General features: G+C 43.2%; 1 protein-coding gene across 1 annotated transcript in view; it reads right to left on the bottom strand.

Moving 5' to 3' along the window:
* Nucleotides 1-18,253, bottom strand: part of ADAMTS20 (ADAM metallopeptidase with thrombospondin type 1 motif 20) — a 1,463,844-nt gene that overhangs the window by 1,100,130 nt on the left and 345,461 nt on the right. The window contains exon 6 of the mRNA XM_078648053.1: nt 3,513-3,637. Within this exon, the coding sequence (XP_078504179.1) occupies nt 3,513-3,637 (125 nt within the window). The remainder of the gene's footprint in view (nt 1-3,512; nt 3,638-18,253) is intronic.

The raw sequence follows: 18,253 nt of genomic DNA, 5'->3' as shown, positions 1-18,253 counted from the left end.
CTGGCAGGCTTTTCTTTTGACGTTCCCACTGAGGTGCCCTGAAAACAGGCACCACAATGGAAACGCAAAAGCAGTTCCAGCATGTCATGGACTGTGAAGTCCATGCCGTGCTGGAACTTGGGGTGCATGCAAACAGTGGGCACATCTTGTGCCCCCTGAATTTATCCCCATGTTGGTGGGAGATTGGGGCCAGGTAAAGCCCCCTTTCTTTCCCCAACACCAATCTTTTCATGGCAGTCTCACTGCCATGATAAGGCTGGCAGTGGGGAAACTCGAAATATGCTTGACGGACCATGGTGTTCCCACCTTGCATATTGGATACCCCTGGCCGCTGAGCCACTGCCAGGATATGGTTGGTGGTATGAAAGGTCACATCGGAATACGGCGGCTATACGACCACCAACACGAGTTGCCAGACTCGTAATCAACTCCTTAGATTTTTATGTTGAACCAAAGAATCATAAAGCAGCATAAATATTTTGAATAATGTGGGAATCTAAGGTCTTAATTTGTGACATCCAGTTTCCAACTTGACTGCAGCAAATGAGTGTGATATTTACGTTTGCAAAACTGCTTAGTGTCCTGAACTACCTGTGACACAAAGGTATAACCTGAGCTGTATTTATGTGCCTATTAGTGTTAAGTATTTAACTGAGATTTCCGTTCAGCTCACAACACATGTGAAGGATTCCTGCCTTTTCTGTATGTTCACCGTGGATTTGCATTTTACCCTTGCTAACCAACAATAAAGTGCCTATGCCAACCTTTAAACATGGTTGAATTGGCATACTCCTAATTGGCATATTTAACTTGCCTGTAAGTTCCTTGTATATGATACAAAGTGTACCCAGGGTTGGAAGCTAAATGCCATTAGTGGACTACAGCCCCCCCATGCACCATCCACTACATTGAAGGTGCAAACACGACTTCAGGCCTACCACTAATATGACTATTGCAGTGTAGAAACCGCAATTTGACCTCTCAAAATAAACCTTTTGACAGGTTAAATCCTTCTCTTTAAACAATAAATCACCCCTATGCAGACCTTGTAGCCCACAAGGCTGGATGACTGGTATTTACAAATTGTAGGTGATCATAAGATTTAATAATAACATGTCCTTACAGTGACTAGCACCCAAATTATATTTTCACTGTGGCAGGCCTAATTGTTCTGTGAGAGATTAATACTTACATTCTATATCTCAGGAATGGGTCCAACTAGTAAAATAATTAAACAACAATCTTTAATAATTATTAAAATTCCAATTCAATTGTGAAGTCAGAAATATATTAAATATTGAGGAAAAGTAACCTGCAGAAAAATACTCGACCTAAATGGGTAGAGATTACTCCTCTGAACTACACTGAATATGCAGGGTGGGGTCTGAGGGCATCATTTTAGACACTGCAGTGTCGAATCCTGCTTGAGTGTAACGTCACTCTTGACAGGTCTGATGGGTACATAGAACAAATGGGGCACACTTGAAAGGGAGAACAGAATGTCAAGACAATTCTTGTGGACCCATAGTCTGGTTTCTTAAGGACTCCGTTTTGGTCCAACAAGATGTTTATCTCTGGGTTTACATATAACCCTTGGGGAACACTTGAAAAGGGAAAGAACTGAATGCCAAGACAATTATTTTGGATTTACTGTCTGGTTGCTGTAGGGACTCTGTGTTTGACCTACCAGACGTCTATCTCTGGGTTTATTGTGCATCACTTGGCTGTCTCAAGCTGGATATTAGTGTTAGATGTGTGTTTAAATTCTTAACTTTTTCTCGTTAAATGTGTGGCCTAAACAAAGTCCAATTTTGGCCACCCAACTCAGAACTGTTTATGGTTTGCATTTATCATTTTAAAGCTATGGCCTACGTAGATTGAATAGAATTGCATAGAAATCCTTAATTTGCCAGGGTGGTAGAGGGTTATAGAAGGGAATGAGCGAAAACTGTTGCCATATTAAGAGGGTTTGTCATTTTCTACATAAAGTAAGACCAAATGTAAAATCAAGATATGACTGAGATGTGTTGACACTGTATTTTGATATATTGTTGTTTGAATACACTGCAATAAAATGAATTCTAAATAAAAAGCAATCCTTAATTTGCAAGTTAAAAGCGGTATCACATCTTTCTATTTCTGTTGTGGGCATTCTCTCAAACCTTGAACTTCTACCAGTGACACCTTGAATGTAATTTATGCCCATGCATACTCTCACTATCAAAATTGGATTACAGAGTGTAAGAAATTGCCCCAGAGAGCTTCACAGTATCCTTAGAGAACAATTTTCCAACTTCCCACTAGATAGATGAACCAAGATGGTGGCTCAACGGGGTTGTTGGTGTTGACCGGCAGGGGGTGCTAGGGAGTTGCCAGGGCAAGGAATGGGGCTGGTGGGGTGTTAAAAACAGTGCCTCTGGATATGTAAATGATTCCGAGCACTTTATAGTGAATCACTGAAGTCATGTTGTTTGCATGTCCTTCATACACATGGCTCCATGCACCCCTTTGAAGCTTACCGCCCTGGGCCCAGCTGCCTGAAGCAGGCCATCAGAAGCTAGAGGGAGCCGAAACATTGCTTGTTAATGCTTTGCCTGTGGACCTAGACAGCTGTCAATGGCGGACTCTGGTCTTGACAGGCAAAGAACAATAGCAAAGCATGCAAAACATGGAACAACACTCCAAATAAAAGAGTGTTATGTTGAGGTGTAATACTGTTAAAGCCTATACATGTCCACATCAATACATACAGTTTATATCTATATTATAAACCGGAAATCCCCATGTTGCTGAGTGTTAGTTTTTCACACTGCCATTCAAAGAGAGATCTGCTTACGCTAAAAGTGTGACACTTTCCCAAAAGGGTGTACAGGAAACTCATACCTCTTCGGTTATCTTTAAAAGTGTAGGTGCCTTTATTGATAACGAATAGCTTTAAAGCCATGGCTAATCTATATTCCAGGGTATAAAAGCAGTGATCATAGCATCCAGCATACGTTCAGCATCAAAATCTTGGCATGTAATATAACAGCCCTGCACGGAATATCAAAGTGCTGACACAGACCTTGCCCTGAAATCTACTTTTTAGTGAATTAGAATTTTAAATGAAGCCCTATCGCTTGCTTGGAAGTCTATATTCAGTGCATATTGTAATGGATGAATGTCGGGGTTTACAGGCCCAGATGATATTCTAGCAGTGACGTTCTGCCCTTAGCCAAGCAGCTAGTGAAGCAACGCTTCTTTTCAGTACTTTAAGATTAAGGAACAGAATGTCAAAGGACTGCAGTTATGTATAAATTTAAAAAAAGGAAAACGCTGCAAACTAAAGTGAATAATAAAACAAACCCATAGCTTGTACCTTATGTCTACCAGTGACCCTTCCGTTGTGTTCTTTTCCAGAATCCTTACACGTCATTGAACTCCCATCACACAGCAGTGGAAGTTAAATGAAACTGCAATAAACACAGCGTGTCATTTATGCTATTCACAGGCTGCATTCCTCACGACATTACCTTGTGATAAGAAGAGCAGTATCGTGATGAGAAGGATGTGCATCGTCCGCAATGTTTTGGGTTTGTTGCCATACACAAAAATTATGTAGCGTTTTCGCCGCGTTGTAACTGATGGCTGGTCCTTCCTACATCAACAGATATTATAAAGATTAGACTGTTTCATAAACCCACAAGTGCAAACAGTAGCTCCTTCTATCATGCAGGTGATATCAGTTGTCTAAAATAATGTGTTAAATGGTAGGTACGTATTGGTTTGAGAAATGGTAAGTAATCATGGAAAAGGCCATGGTCACTGGTTAGTAATCAGGGAAGCGATCACAAATTGTGTAAGTCAGAGTTGATTCGATTTTATATAGCGGAGGTTTATGAATTTAATTCAGTAATCCTTTCCACAAGTTTTTGTTAAGTAGCAAACATACGACCACATGTAGGCGAACTTCCTTTTGCGACTCGCAATTTACGAATTTTAGTGACTCACAACTTGTGAGTCGTAAAAGGAAATGTACCAATGTGTCTCAGAGACGTTTTGCGATTTCCAATGGGGTCACAAATGACCTGCCTTATCAATGTTCATGAGGCAGGTCGCAATTTGCGACCCATTGGGAATGGGAAATAACACAGAGATGGTGGCTTGCTGGGGACAGAAATCCACCATGTCTGTGTTTGCTTTTTAAATAAAGCAACTTTTTTTTCCAAATGCAGCTTGTTTCCTTAATGGAAAAAGGGATGTGTTTCAAAAACAAAAATAAAACGTTTCAGTTTCATATTTAAGAGTAGGCTCCACTTAAAAAACGTTTTTGCTGCCGTTCACCCCCTGGGGAACCCTTCCCATTTGTGAGTGGCTTACCACCTACTTGAAGTAGGCGTTAAACTGTGATTTTTTTTCTGACTGCATTCCGGTCTTAAAACCGTCATACATGCCCCTCTGACTCGTTATTAGGAAAGCCTCTTCCTACTAGTGACTCGCACACCTTATTTTGCCAGTTGATAATAGGTTATCAACTCGCAAAAAAGGATCGATACATGCTAGAACCCTTTTTAGCTGTCACAAACGGCCGAAATCTCCATTAGCGACAGCTAAAAATGGTTGTTAATGTGGCTCCAAGAGTAGAATCGTGATAAAATAAACACACGGAGCCCTACTCACATACTAAGAATAAAAGTATAGGTGGAGTTCCATTATTCTGCTTGAACATACTATTACACCTCCCATGGGACTTTATTGAGGTTGCCTGTTCGGTCGTGCCAAATTGTATGGTATGTGGGACAGGCAGCAGAATATGCAAACATATTTTTTCCCTCAAAGGGACAACCCATAATTCCCATGGAGAAAGTATTTTCTCTACATACGCTAGTAAATGTGGGGATTATCTGTTCCATTTCCCATTCTTCAAGAGGAGTTGCTCTATGCTCGGCTGGAGTAACTTTCTGAGCATTCGGAGGGTGGATAGCAACAAATGGAGTTTGTGAATAGCCACAAATGTAACTGTTTGTGCACATTCACAAACTTACAAGGTAGGAAAACCACACCTAGTAATGCCAACTTCTCCCCCTTGAGAGGGAAATGCTACTGCGGATTTTCCTGCACTCCTGGTGGAAAAGTCTGCATTAGTAAATCCATCTGCACCCAGCAGGAATTCTCTTGTAAAGCCTTGCAAGACATACATGGAAGTAAATATATTTTTATGGCTACAAATACCTTAGGGAATCAGGCCCACAATTATGTTTACCGATGCAGCAAAACATTCCTTATATTCATTCCCAGTCATACAAACAAAACGCATGTACTTTTTACATCTTTACAGCAAAAAATAACAATTTAAAAGGTAAATAAACTGAGGGGCAGATTAATTCAGGTTACATTGATATTATTGCGGTTAGACTCCTTATGAGTTTTCCATTTAAAAAAAGAATTACCACTCGGACATAAGCTTACGAGGAAGAAGCAATTCTTCTTTAAAAGACATCTGAGAAGTGATACAGTGCAGGATGCCATGTCACACAATGGTTGCCCCTACGTCTCATGACTAAACCTGGGCATAGGACTACGCTACTCTTGCGTAGTTTGCACAACTACTTACTATGCAAATTGCACGTAGCACAGTGCAAAAATGCAGAGCGTAGTGTAGCGGGCATTTTTTGCTTGCTCGCGGTCCTCAACATCAAGTTGTCGACCGCGAGGGAGCAAAATGACATCCTCATTCTGGATCAGCAACATCAAGTTGCCGATCGTGAGCATGGAAAATAAAACTCCCGGCGAGATTCTCAACGCGGGGAGATCAGGTTCTCATTGCGAGTGGTCGGGTATGCTCGCGACCGCTCACGATGAGAAACTACCAGTCTGCGTTGAGAAAGCTGCTGCTCGAGTACAAATCTACTCGAGGCGTCCTTCTACAAAGTCTATTTATGCAGGGTGCTTGGACAACTTTGTATCCTGGTCTGGAGTCCGCAGCACAGACCCCTTACAAACTGTCAGATGTTTTGTTGGTTATTTTATCCCTGGCCCAGCAAGGTCTTGCAGTGGGCACCATTAAAGTCTGTTTGTCTGCCCTTTCGACCTTCTTGTGTTTGGTGGAAAAAACATAATTTTTTTTAAATCACCTGTTATGATGCAGTTTATTAAAGGTTTGACACACATGTTCCATACAAAACCGCTTGTGATGTCATAGCAACTGGCATATTTGGCAGAATCATGTGTACAATTGGGAGACACTAAGGAATAAGAGCTAAGGTCATTGAGGGAATAGCTTTAAAAGGTATGAATGAGAGAGTAAGAAACTGAGGTTAGTAAAGGGATGTCAGTAGGAGGCTTGTCTCCCAAACAAGCATTTTACGGCATTTAAGAAATCATTTGTGCACAACAGAACGATGTAAGCAACAAGAGGTTGAGTGATTTGAGGCACTAAAATGCTGATGTAATACTACTCAAACATGGCGTATAACCTTCAGTCCTGCCTGCACTTGACATTTGTCTTCTGATTCCCACACTTTGCACCCTGTTTGCCAATGATGGCACCCTCATTAACTTGGCTCCATCTTCTAACTGAGCCCCCAACATCCTAGGTAGCCATGTCTTTTGAATCCTTTGTACCGTGCTGTGGGCCTACTACTGAGGTATCACTCATGGAAAGGAATGCTGGGTGACTAGTTCATTCAGTACTCACGGCTCACCTTTTATGCATCGATCAGTCACCTGCCCAGTTATTTATTAATGTACTGAATATTTTGTAGGTGATGTAATCTGCTCATTGTTTGGTTCACTGTGAACTGAGAGACTGTTATGAAAGCATGTGACGCAGAACATGAGCTTTACATGTGTCTTAACCTTCAGCACATAACTAGAACGAGTTATGGCAAAACGAAGCGTACTTATGAGTAATCTGGAGTTGGTAGGAGTAGCATTTACATTTACTGGTGCATGATTTGTGACTGGGTTTCTCTCCTGTGTCAGCTGTCAGTGCACTGGTCTGTCTGAGACCTCTCCTGATCTCTCACATGCTAGTCTGCTGCCTCCGCATGACGTGCGTCCTCAGTAGTTTACTCTTGGGGTGAACTTTCAACCCACCCCTTGCATCCCGGGAGCCATCCACAGAGTGAGTAGTGATGCTCTGACAGGTGAATGTTGTACCTTTCTGCTGGATCTCCACTCTTTAAGGAAGGCCTGGTTTGCAGAATAAAGCATTGCGTAATTTTGCCGGAATTCTAGACATTTCCATTTAAAGGGCCACGCAGGGTATATTTAGATTGTATCAGTGAGCGGCTGATTAGTATGAAACGTTAGCTAATTGCAGGTGCGTCACACGGGTGGTAATATGAAAACCTAGTACGCACACCACCTGCCACTGAAAGTCCTTATTTAAGGGACTAGTCGGCACTTTGAATTTGGAAATCGATGCCTTTAATTGTTTTCGTGACTAATGAGCTACTGACTGAGATCTTATGTGTTACTGAACGTTTTATTAGCAGATTGTATTATATTTTAAAATAATCTCCAGTGCAGTCCTTCAGACAATGTGCAGCGCTCCAGTGCTTGAAAGGGTTTTGCGCTTTGTAGATCCTTAAAACAAATACCTTACTTCAGTGTGTTTCCGGAATATTAGTGAGTGTGTTTATCGGAGGTTTACCATGATTTAAGCGCTTCAATGTTTGACAACAGTGCATCTGAGAAGTAGGAAAATAAAGTGATTTTCCGGAATAACACAGGTCGGATACGTAAAAGAACCTAGAGGTAGAACGTTGATTCCTCTTTCCCGTTGAACTGACAATGAAAACAAGAGACAAAACGTATTTATTTATTCGTGGTGTAAATTTCTCCATGGAAGCTGTGTAAAAGTGAACGCTGAGCCGACGGGGCGAGGAAAAGTGAAAGCACGCGATACGCGCGCTGTGTCACACGTTTCTCTGCTGAAGGGAGAAAGGAGTTGGCACGGGCGGACAGGAGAGGTGCACGCGTACCGAGTGCACATCTCCTGTCCGCGCGTGCCACCTCCTGTCTCCCTTCGGCATAGAAAGTGGCGACTACAGGTCTCGCCTAGGCGGGCAGCGCATGTGTTGCGTTGCTAAGGTGAGACCTAAAAAGGTGAAACATCACTGAGTGACAGACAGACTCATGGAACACAGACTAAAGCTGAAAGCTCCCGGCCTGTGTTCATTGAGGAAGGCTTCCCTATGTCACATAAGGGCGTGGTTTTACATAGTTTAAGACCGCAATCGGGCAGGGATGAAAACAAACAAGCTCTGCAAAACATTCACAAGCTGGCAAGGCAGATATAAAGAAAACCATATATCTGCAGTGGCAGTAAAATAAAGGAAATACAAGGTGGAAATTAACCCACCGCCGTTGATGGGGCCCCCTTCATATACTGAAAACTGGGGGGGGGGCTGCACTGCTGAGGCTGCGGGGGTGTTTGTTACGCCCCTGAGTCATGGACACTAGAGAGGAATTTTCGGGCCCGGTTTGAAATTGTCACCGGATGGACAGTAGGTGCATTGTGTAGTTCACTTTGTTTAATAAACAAAAATCCATGTGAGTTTGGATTCCACACTTACCAGTGTGCATTTACATCTTTTTTACAGGGTTTTATATTGCACAAACTTGACCCAAATCGGGTATTAGAGCACTTTACATAGCACCAGTTGCATTACATGTTAGGCATGGAGAGGTTAAGTGAGTTGCCTAGAATCACAGGTTGTTTAGCGTCATTGCCGAGACTTGAACCCAGTTCCCCAGATTCGAGGTTGACCACCCTAGCCATTAGACCAACTCTTCTCCCCAATTTTCAGGCTGTCCTGTTATATATACAAGAGATATGAGGCCCTTGTTTTATTTTGTTTCACTTTTGTCCAATTTCTTCACCCATTTTTACATCCAGAGTTGTTTTCATTTCTCTTTTTGGAGATGTACATTGATTGCATGCCTTGACACTGGGACAAGGTGTGCATGGTATTTCGCATCTAAAATTTTGAAAGAATACAGTGTGTATTAATACTTCCAACTGACTTTCTGTTTGGCACAGATTTGTGTAATATAAAAAAAATACAGTGATCTGCTCATGGTAACGTAGAAATGTGAATTTTAGTACTACAACGCATGGATTTCCACGACATAATCACACATTAGAGGTTTTGAGACTTCTAATTTGGAGCATAAACAGAACTCCACGATTGTCACAAGGGATTATGACAAACTAAGTAAAAATTGTTGTAGTTGCAGTACTGATATCAATGTACCTGTAATTCCTTAGCCCTGAAGAAGTCGAGAAAACTGCAACGAAACATGTATTGGCTAAGTACAGAAGATGAGATGAAGAGCAATGAAGAAGTGGAAGGATTACAGCTTTAATTGTGCTTTCAAATTGATTGTCTCAAGCAGGGGCTGGGGAATGCAATAACGAAGGGGAATACCAAGTTGCAGCCCTACAAATCTCGACCACATAAGTGCCCTGCAATTCAGCCACAGTAGCTACCATACTCCGTGTAGAGTGCCCCTGCAATCAAATAGGAGGAACAGCCCCGTTCAATTCGTGAGCCAAAAGGACCAGGGACCGAATCCACTAACTCAGAGTAGCCGTGGATGGTTTGCCACCATTCTTTGCGGGACCAAAATTAGTGAACAACACATCCCACTTCCTGCTGGACTTCACTACCTGCAAATACGACAATAAAGTCTGCAGCACATCCAAACAGTGCAACCAGCATTCCTTCTTCAAGGAAGGCTCAGGACAAAACTCAGGTAAAATCACCTCCTCACTGAGATGAAAAGCTAAATTCACTTTAGGGGTAAAAGACGGAGCCGGCACCAGCTCCACCCAATCCGGAAAAACGTTGCAGAAAGAATACTTACAGGATAAAGCCCCCAACTCCTCCAACTCTTTAGGTGATGTGACGGCCACCAAGAAACAAGCCTTAAAATTGCTGCACTTTGGAATAAAGAAAAACCAAAGGTGGTGATGGGCGGAGCGTTGACAATACAAACACTCAACCCCAGTCAACTGATCGGGGTTTAATTCATCACCGTTCTTTAGCTCACTCCGCCACCCCAGTTCAGACATGGCCATATGCAAATCAGTCTGACCCTGTGCCTCATGGGAACAGTCCAGCCCGAACTGCCAAGCCATGTCTTCCCTGGACCGGAATCAAGCTTCCCAGGACCGGTTTCTGGCATTACAGCCGTCTTCAGCCGGGCTTGCTAGACTCCAGTGGCAAAGTGAGCAAGGGACTCATGTCTGAGCATACCCTGCCAACTTAGGGCGAACAAATAAAAACCAAAGGTGGTGATGGACGGAGCGTTGACAATACAAACACTCACCCCCAGTCAACTGATCTGGGTTTAATTCATCACCGTTCTTTAGCTCACTCCGCCACGCCAGTTCAGGCATGGCCATATGCAAATCAGTCTGACCCTGTGCCTCATGGGAACAGTCCAGCCCGAAATGCCAAGCCATGTTTTCCCTGGACCGGAATCAAGCTTCCCAGGACCGGTTTCTGGCACTACAGCCGTCTTCAGCCGGGCTTGCTTGACTCCAGTGGCAAAGTGAGCAAGGGACTCACGTCTGAGCATACCCTGCCAACTTAGGGCGAACAAAGAAAAACCAAAGGTGGTGATGGACGGAGCGTTGACAATACAAACACTCACCCCCAGTCAACTGATCTGGGTTTAATTCATCACCGTTCCTTAGCTCACTCCGCCACCCAAGTTCAGACATGGCCATATGCAAATCAGTCTGACCCTGTGCCTCATGGAAACAGTCCAGCCCGAACTATCAAGCCATGTCTTCCCTGGACCGGAATCAAGCTTCCCAGGACCGGTTTCTGGCATTACAGCCGTCTTCAGCCGGGCTTGCTTGACTCCAGTGGCAAAGTGAGCAAGGGACTCACGTCTGAGCATACCCTGCCAACTTAGGGCGAACAAAGAGTCAAGCTATCCTGGCTGAAGACGGCTGTAATGCCAGAAACCGGTCCTAGGATGCTTGATTCCGGTCCAGGAAAGACATGGCTTGGCAGTTCGGGCTGGACTGTTCCCATGAGGCACAGGGTCAAGGCTGATTTGCATATGGCCATGTCTGAACTGGGGTGGTGTGGAGTGCAAAAAAACGATGGATTTAGGCCCAGATCTCTGTACTGGGGTGAATGTATGACATTGTTCTGCATTCTGTCCATCAACTGTTGTTTTGCATTTGTCACCCCGAGTGGGATGGGTAGGATCAGACGTGAGTCCCATGCTCTCCACACCACTGGAGTCAAGCTATCCTGGCTGAAGACGGCTGATAGCCAGAAACCGGTCCTAGGATGCTTGATTCCGGTCCAGGAAAGACATGGCTTGGCAGTTCGGGCTGGACTGTTCCCATGAGGCACAGGGTCAAGGCTGATTTGCATATGGCCATGTCTGAACTGGGGTGGTGTGGAGTGCAAAAAAAACGATGGATTTAGGTGAGGTGAATGTATGACATTGTTCTGCATTATGTCCATCAACTGTTGTTTTGCATTTGCACTTTGGAATACCCCGGACCCTCAAATAGGTCCACCACTGGCAGTCCCCATCAAACAACCAACTGTTGCAATAAATTGGGAAGCAGAGAGAAATCTTTGGACGAGGGAATGTCCCTGATAGAGATCTGCCTTGTAATTCTCCACCCCCGAATGTGGAAAGCACTCAGACCCAGAACCTAGTCCTGAGCAATAAGGAAAATGCCTCTGGCCACCAAGTTCAGGGACTTTGACCATGTCCCCCCTTGAGGGAGACAACACGACCCCTTTCAGGAGATGCTTTGGACTCAGCCACCAGGACAGATCTTCCCAGACCCGGTACCTCATCCATTGTGGAGCCAGAAGATCCTGGGCCCCCAAAGACCAGAAAGCCAGAATCCAGTTGGCCAGGCGAAGAAGGTGAAACTGGGCCCAGGGCACAAGAAACACTACAGAAGCCGAATTCCCCTACACACTCTACCAATCCATAGCCGGAGGAGCCACCTGAGACACCAAGGCCCGAACTTGAGCCTACAATGAGGCCAATCTCCTTTCAGACAGAGTAACTCGCCCCTTGACAGTCAGAAACCCAGCCCAGATGAAGGCCATACCCTGAGAGGGAGTTAAAGAAGATTTTCCCCAACTGACCAAAAAGCTGTGGCCTTGTAGAACCTCCAAGACCCTGTCGACCTGAGCGAACAACTGAGACTCCTCTGCTGAATGAATCAATCAAAAGATCGTCCTAATATAGAAGAATGAACACTCCCTCTGCATGAAGGGGTACCATTAGTGGCACCAGGACCTTCATTAAACACCCTGGGTGAGGACTTGAGAGACTGAAAATAGGCATCTCCCACTGCAAACCTCAGGAATCACTGAGAGGAGACTGAGACAGGGATGGGGAGATAGACGTCCTCCAGATCTAATGATGCCAAAAAATCTCCTGGCCTGAGTAGAGGAAAATTGCCTGAATAGTCAACATCCTGAAGTGAACAGCCCGGATCCAGGAGTTGACTCACTTCAGATCGAATCGAAAAGCCCCCAAGACCCTTTTGAACCAGGAATACAATGGAATAATCCCCTATGACCTACTTCTGACTCCGGCACCCGGCAAATGGCCTTTTTTGCATGCAACTCCTGCACCAACTCCAACAGCGCCAACCTCTTTTTACTGGCGGCCGGCACAGGAGTCAATCGCACACCAGTATCCATGGCAACCTGCCAAAAGTTGATCACGTAACCATTTTCCACAGTGTCCAAAACCCAACAAACCGAGACATCCAGTTACCACACCTTAAGGAAAGGCCAGATCCAGCCACCCACAGGCACTGACCCCACCCTCCTTCAACTTTGATTGTCAGGGACCCTTCTTGATAGCCCTCTTCGGAGAGGGAGCAGCATACTTAGAGGAAAAATGGGTCTGGAACCTCCTCCTTCTGAACAACTGAAGGGCCTCATGATTCGGGGAAGACCTGGATGACCTACTCCAACCCTAGCCAGATGATGATTCCCCACCCTTATATGGCAGGGCACAACACACCACAAAAAGATCTCATACCAGTTTAGAAGAGTAGAGCAATTTGCAAAAAATAAATAAGACCAAAATGACAAAATTCCAATCAGTAGAACCAGAGCTATCCACATTCAAAGATTTTAGTAAAAATTTAGCAAAAAGGTTAAAAGAGCCAACTGTGGATATCTAGTCATGCCAAACCTGGACATAGTTACAAGTTCAGGCTTCACGCGATGGAGTGTGGGCCGGCTACAAGGACCCAGTTAGGTCCACTGAATAGAGGACCTTAAATCCTGGTTTGCAAAACGCGTTTAGGATCTGCGTCAAAAATGAATCGTGTAGCTGAAGTGATGCGTTGTTTCCAGAATGCAGCAAGGCTCCGGTGCGAGGTCCTGCTGCATCGTCTAACACCTTGTTTATGAGGCCTTGAAATGTACAGTCTGGAGTCTGGGATGTATTGCGCAGTCGGCGTCGGATTGGAGGAGCTACTATGCAGAGTCTGCCATTGTCACCAAGGCTACCATTGACGAGGGATGAAAGTGCCTGTACGGGTGATGCGTAATGTAGCAGCGGTTCCCATGCGGCTGCAGGCTGAGATGCAGGTCTTTGCAGCAGTCCTGATCCATGCAGCAGCGGTGATGCGCTGGTCCTGCTCAGGGTTGTGCCACACAGCAGAGTAGATGTGTCAATTATGCCAGATCAAGGGTCCAGGGCTGGGGTGGCAACATTTGGCAAGGTAGACCCACAACTGGGAGAGTCTAGGTGCAGGAGTAAAGTTGTTGGAAGCCTGATGTGTCCCTAAAGCTTTAGATCAGGAGGCCAGCCAACTAGCCCTTGGAGTTACTCTGGGTTCAGGGTTCAGGAGATACAGGTTCAGTCCTTCTCACACAAGCAAGAGAGCAGCAGAAAGCAGGCCAGAACACCTGTCTGTCTTCCTGGCCGAGTATCCATAGATCCAAAAGTATATTGAAGAGTTGGTTTCTGAGGTCCAGTATTTATACCCAGTTGCTCCTTTGAAGTGGTGGTGAAGCTTCTAGAGGTTTCCCTTTCAAGTCCCTAGGCATCCTGCCTTCCCTGTCCTGACTTCAATCCAACTACAGGGAGTATGCAACCCTTTGTGTGGAGGCAGTACACAGACTATTCAAGTGTAATTAGGGCTGTGTCCAGCTCCACCCTCCGATCCTGCCAGCGATGGCCCATCCAGGCTCACCAAAGTTTTCTATTGTGTGTGACTGTCTAGAAGGAATGCACAACGCTCAACTGTCAGCTAAACCCAGTCAAATGACCAGGTACAGGCTATGGGACCCAAATGGCAAAGGCAGGACAATGCCAACTCTCTAAAAGTGCAATTTTCCAGAGTATAATTTAAAATACAACTTCATTATAAGTAAGAGTTTTTCATTACAGTTCCATAGACACCAAACATTAACTGGTTACCTCTTTCGATTTGGAAATTGCAGCTCATTAAATGCAATAGGGTAACTCCAATAATATTTTATAGGAAATTGAGGCCTTACAGTAGTAAAAAAAAATGTAAGAGTTTTTCTCTACCAGGACATATAAAATGCATATATACATGCCCTACCTTTTAAATTCACTGTACTGCACCCTCTGGGCTGTCCAGGACCTTCCCCAGGGGTGACATATGTGAAAAAAAGGAAGGTTTGGCCTGGCAAAAGGTTTATTTTGCCAGGTCGAAATGGCAAATAAAAACTGCACACACAGGCTGACCTGAGATATATTTAAAGGTATATTTAAGTTAGTGGCACAATCAGAGTTGTAGGCTCATTAGTAGCATTTAATTTACAGGTCCTGGGCAGATATAGTGGCACTTTACTATGGAATTACAAGTAAATTAAATATGCTAATTGAGGATAAGCCAATGTTACCATGTTTTAAGGACTGAGCACATGCATTTCAGCACTGGTTAGCAGTTGTAAAGTGTGCAGAGTCCTAAGACCAGAAAAAACAAGAGCAGCAAAAAATGGAGGAAGAAGGCAAAAGGTTTGAAGGAAGACCCCCCTAAGGCTGACAGGCTTAAGAATGCCTTATATCTGACAAACTCTAAATAATCCCCTTATCCTTTTATTTTAATATATATATATATATATATATATTCACTGAAAAAAACATAGGTTATAGACCATATATAGTTAGGAATTAGCATTTACAAAACCTTGAAAATTCACTGAAAAAACCATAGGTTATAGACCATATATAGTTAGGAATTAGCATTTAGAAAACCTTATTTTACTCACACAAAACCATTGAAATTCCATATATAGTTAGTTGCACTAACTATATATCGCGCACCCGCAATCCACTGCTGATGATGTCACATATTACATCATTCATGACATGGTGAGTGACATCACTGATGACATCACTGATGACATCATCTAGTGTCTGTGTGTTTTTGTAAAGTTTAAATACGTTTTACATATTGAAGAATGACTGGATGGATGGAAGACTGAGTGTGTGTGTGGCTGGCTGGGAGGTGTGTGACGCTGTGCATATCAATGTGTACTTGTATCAGTGATTGTATAAGAGAGTAAGTATGTGTTAGTATATGTGTGAAAAGTATGGTGTTCTGTGTTTAACTATAGATGAGGAAATCGAAGTGTGATTGATTCTTCACAGGACTGACTAGGTGTATGAGTGCATATGATAGTGTTCTAATAATAACTGACTATATGTATGAGTAATTGTATGGGTGAATGAGTGAATGTGTGTGTAGACGTACGAATCAGTGAGTGCGTATGTAGTAACTGGTATTGGTGTGTCATGATGTCATCAGTGATGTCATTTGAGATGTCATCAGTGATGTCATCAGTGATGTCATTTGAGATGTCATCAGTGATGTCATCAGTGATGTCACTGACCATGTCATGAATGATGTAATATGTGACATCATCAGCAGTGGATTGCGGGTGCGCGATATATAGTTAGTGCAACTAACTATATATGGAATTTCAATGGTTTTGTGTGAGTAAAATAAGGTTTTCTAAATGCTAATTCCTAACTATATATGGTCTATAACCTATGGTTTTTTCAGTGAATTTTCAAGGTTTTGTAAATGCTAATTCCTAACTATATATGGTCTATAACCTATGGTTTTTTCAGTGAATTTCATTGGTTTTTTAACAGCTAATAACTGTAGCTGTAAAATGTATTCTTCTTTAAATCCAAAAATATATTTTATATGTTTATTAATAATTTTTTTTTTAAATATTTTTTTTTCTTCGTTCCCGCTTCGCGAATCGGGAAGCTTCCCGTTAGCTGACCTTGATGCCGCGAAATAGACCGCGAGCCGGTAAACGTTTCTTTACCGCAACTGCCGCGTTAGAAAACAACATCGTGACGCCTCCCGTCCGCATGACGTTTCGCGTTGTCGCGTGATACGTCATATGACGTGCTACGTTAGCGAACTGGTACGCTTACCGAGTCGCAAAGCACAGGTTTCTGGAAGCAAACCGGGAGGCCCTGCAAAGCGCTTAACGTAAACACAGCAGGTCATGTGACTTGGTAATAACACTTTTCATTGGTTCATTTCACTTTTGGTTTCCTAATGATGTAAGACTAGGTCATATAATCTAAAATGAACACTTTTCATTGGTTGAGAACTATTGTTTTTCCCAAATGATGAAAATCCCTCCTTCTTTCCTCACTCTGACTTTCATCATTGTGAGAGAAAGACCCTTTGTTACCAGTGAGCAATGGCTTCTTTAGTAGCTTCAGCTGGTGCTTCCCCACCACCTCCACCACATCCAAGGAAGAGTGGACCACCTGCTCAAGTTATAATTCAGCAAGAAGAGGAAGAAGAGGAACAGGACGACGAGCACGAAGAGAGGCACTTTTTGCCTGAGGAGCCCAGGACGTCTCACCGGAAAGAAAACTTCATTTGGCAATTTTTTTAAATTCCCAAAGGTCAGAAAAAAGTAAATGCAAGATACGTAACTTGCCTTATATGTCAAGATAGACTGTCCAGAGGGACCGACAAAAAATACAGTTTCGGAAACTACACAATGCATCGCCATATGACTAGGTGGCATCCTAACAACTACAGTGCTGCACAGTTTCGTAACGACCTAGATAATCTCCCTATTATGGCCAGAAGATCTGTTGTACCGGAAGTAACGGGACCAGAGGGCAGGGAGATGGTGCCAAATATACAAACGAGATTTCATGAAGTAAAACAAGTCTGCGTATATTGCAGTGGATTCATTTGCTATGGAGAAAGAAGCATCACTCTGATCAACAGAGCTATTGACTATCATATGCAAGTTTGTACGAAACGCCCCAAATAATAAATACTTTTTTTTTGTTTTGTTGCTCCTGTTGAGCCCTTTACAATGAATCGTTTTCATTGCCCCCTCCAAGAAAAACCCAAAAAAATATAAAACTGTTCAGAAAAATTCAAAAAAAGTAAAAAAATGTTCAGAAAAATAATAAAAAAAATATAAAACAACAAAAACAATAAAAAAAAAGTTCTTTTCAGAACTACCTCCCCGTTATTAAAAAATTGGTACAATATTTGGAACTGTGCCAACCTCTATTTCTCGTAGTTCGCTTCCCAGTTCGCTCGCCGGTACGCGAACCGGAAGTGAACCAAAAATGTTTTACAAAAAAAAAGAACAGTAAGTATAAGGGAAGGAAACAGACACTTATGTTAAAAGAAAGACAGCTATAGGGGAGTAAACTAGAGATACTATTACCCGTAATCCACTGCTGATGATGTCACATATTACATCATTCATGACATGCTCAGTGACATCATCAGCAGAGGATTGCGGGTTTTTTGGCAACGTGCCTTATCCACGGTTTAATAACGCTGCCTTTTGCTTTATATAAGTTTTCAAATTGTATCAAATATATACCAATAGGTTGTTATGAACCTTTAGGTAGTGCTTTTCTTCATGAGGTCTGGTCGCTTCCATACACATACAGATGTTTCAAAGATGATCAAGAAGTTTATCTGAATGGAGAGGAATGCACTGAGACGCCAGATCATTCACTAATGTGTAGGCACATACAGTTACACGGTTCATGCAACAAACACCGACCAAATATGGCTTGCGTGTTGCAAGGCACGCCAGTTCCTGCTATCATCCCCACGTTCAAGTTGTTGGAAAATGGTAGTTATTTGATGCTCAATAATGAAGATTGTTCTGGGTTAATTAAAAGTATTCCTTTTATCGTAACAGTAAGTGAACGGGTTATTTGCTGCAGAAATGTTCTATTTCCTCCCACACATGAACATAGG

Source organism: Lissotriton helveticus, chromosome 1_1 (assembly GCF_964261635.1).
Source record: "Lissotriton helveticus chromosome 1_1, aLisHel1.1, whole genome shotgun sequence".
In the NCBI taxonomy this organism is placed as follows: Eukaryota; Metazoa; Chordata; class Amphibia; order Caudata; family Salamandridae; genus Lissotriton; species Lissotriton helveticus.
Note: the sequence above shows the minus strand (reverse complement) of the source record. Positions and strands in the feature narration are given on the sequence as shown.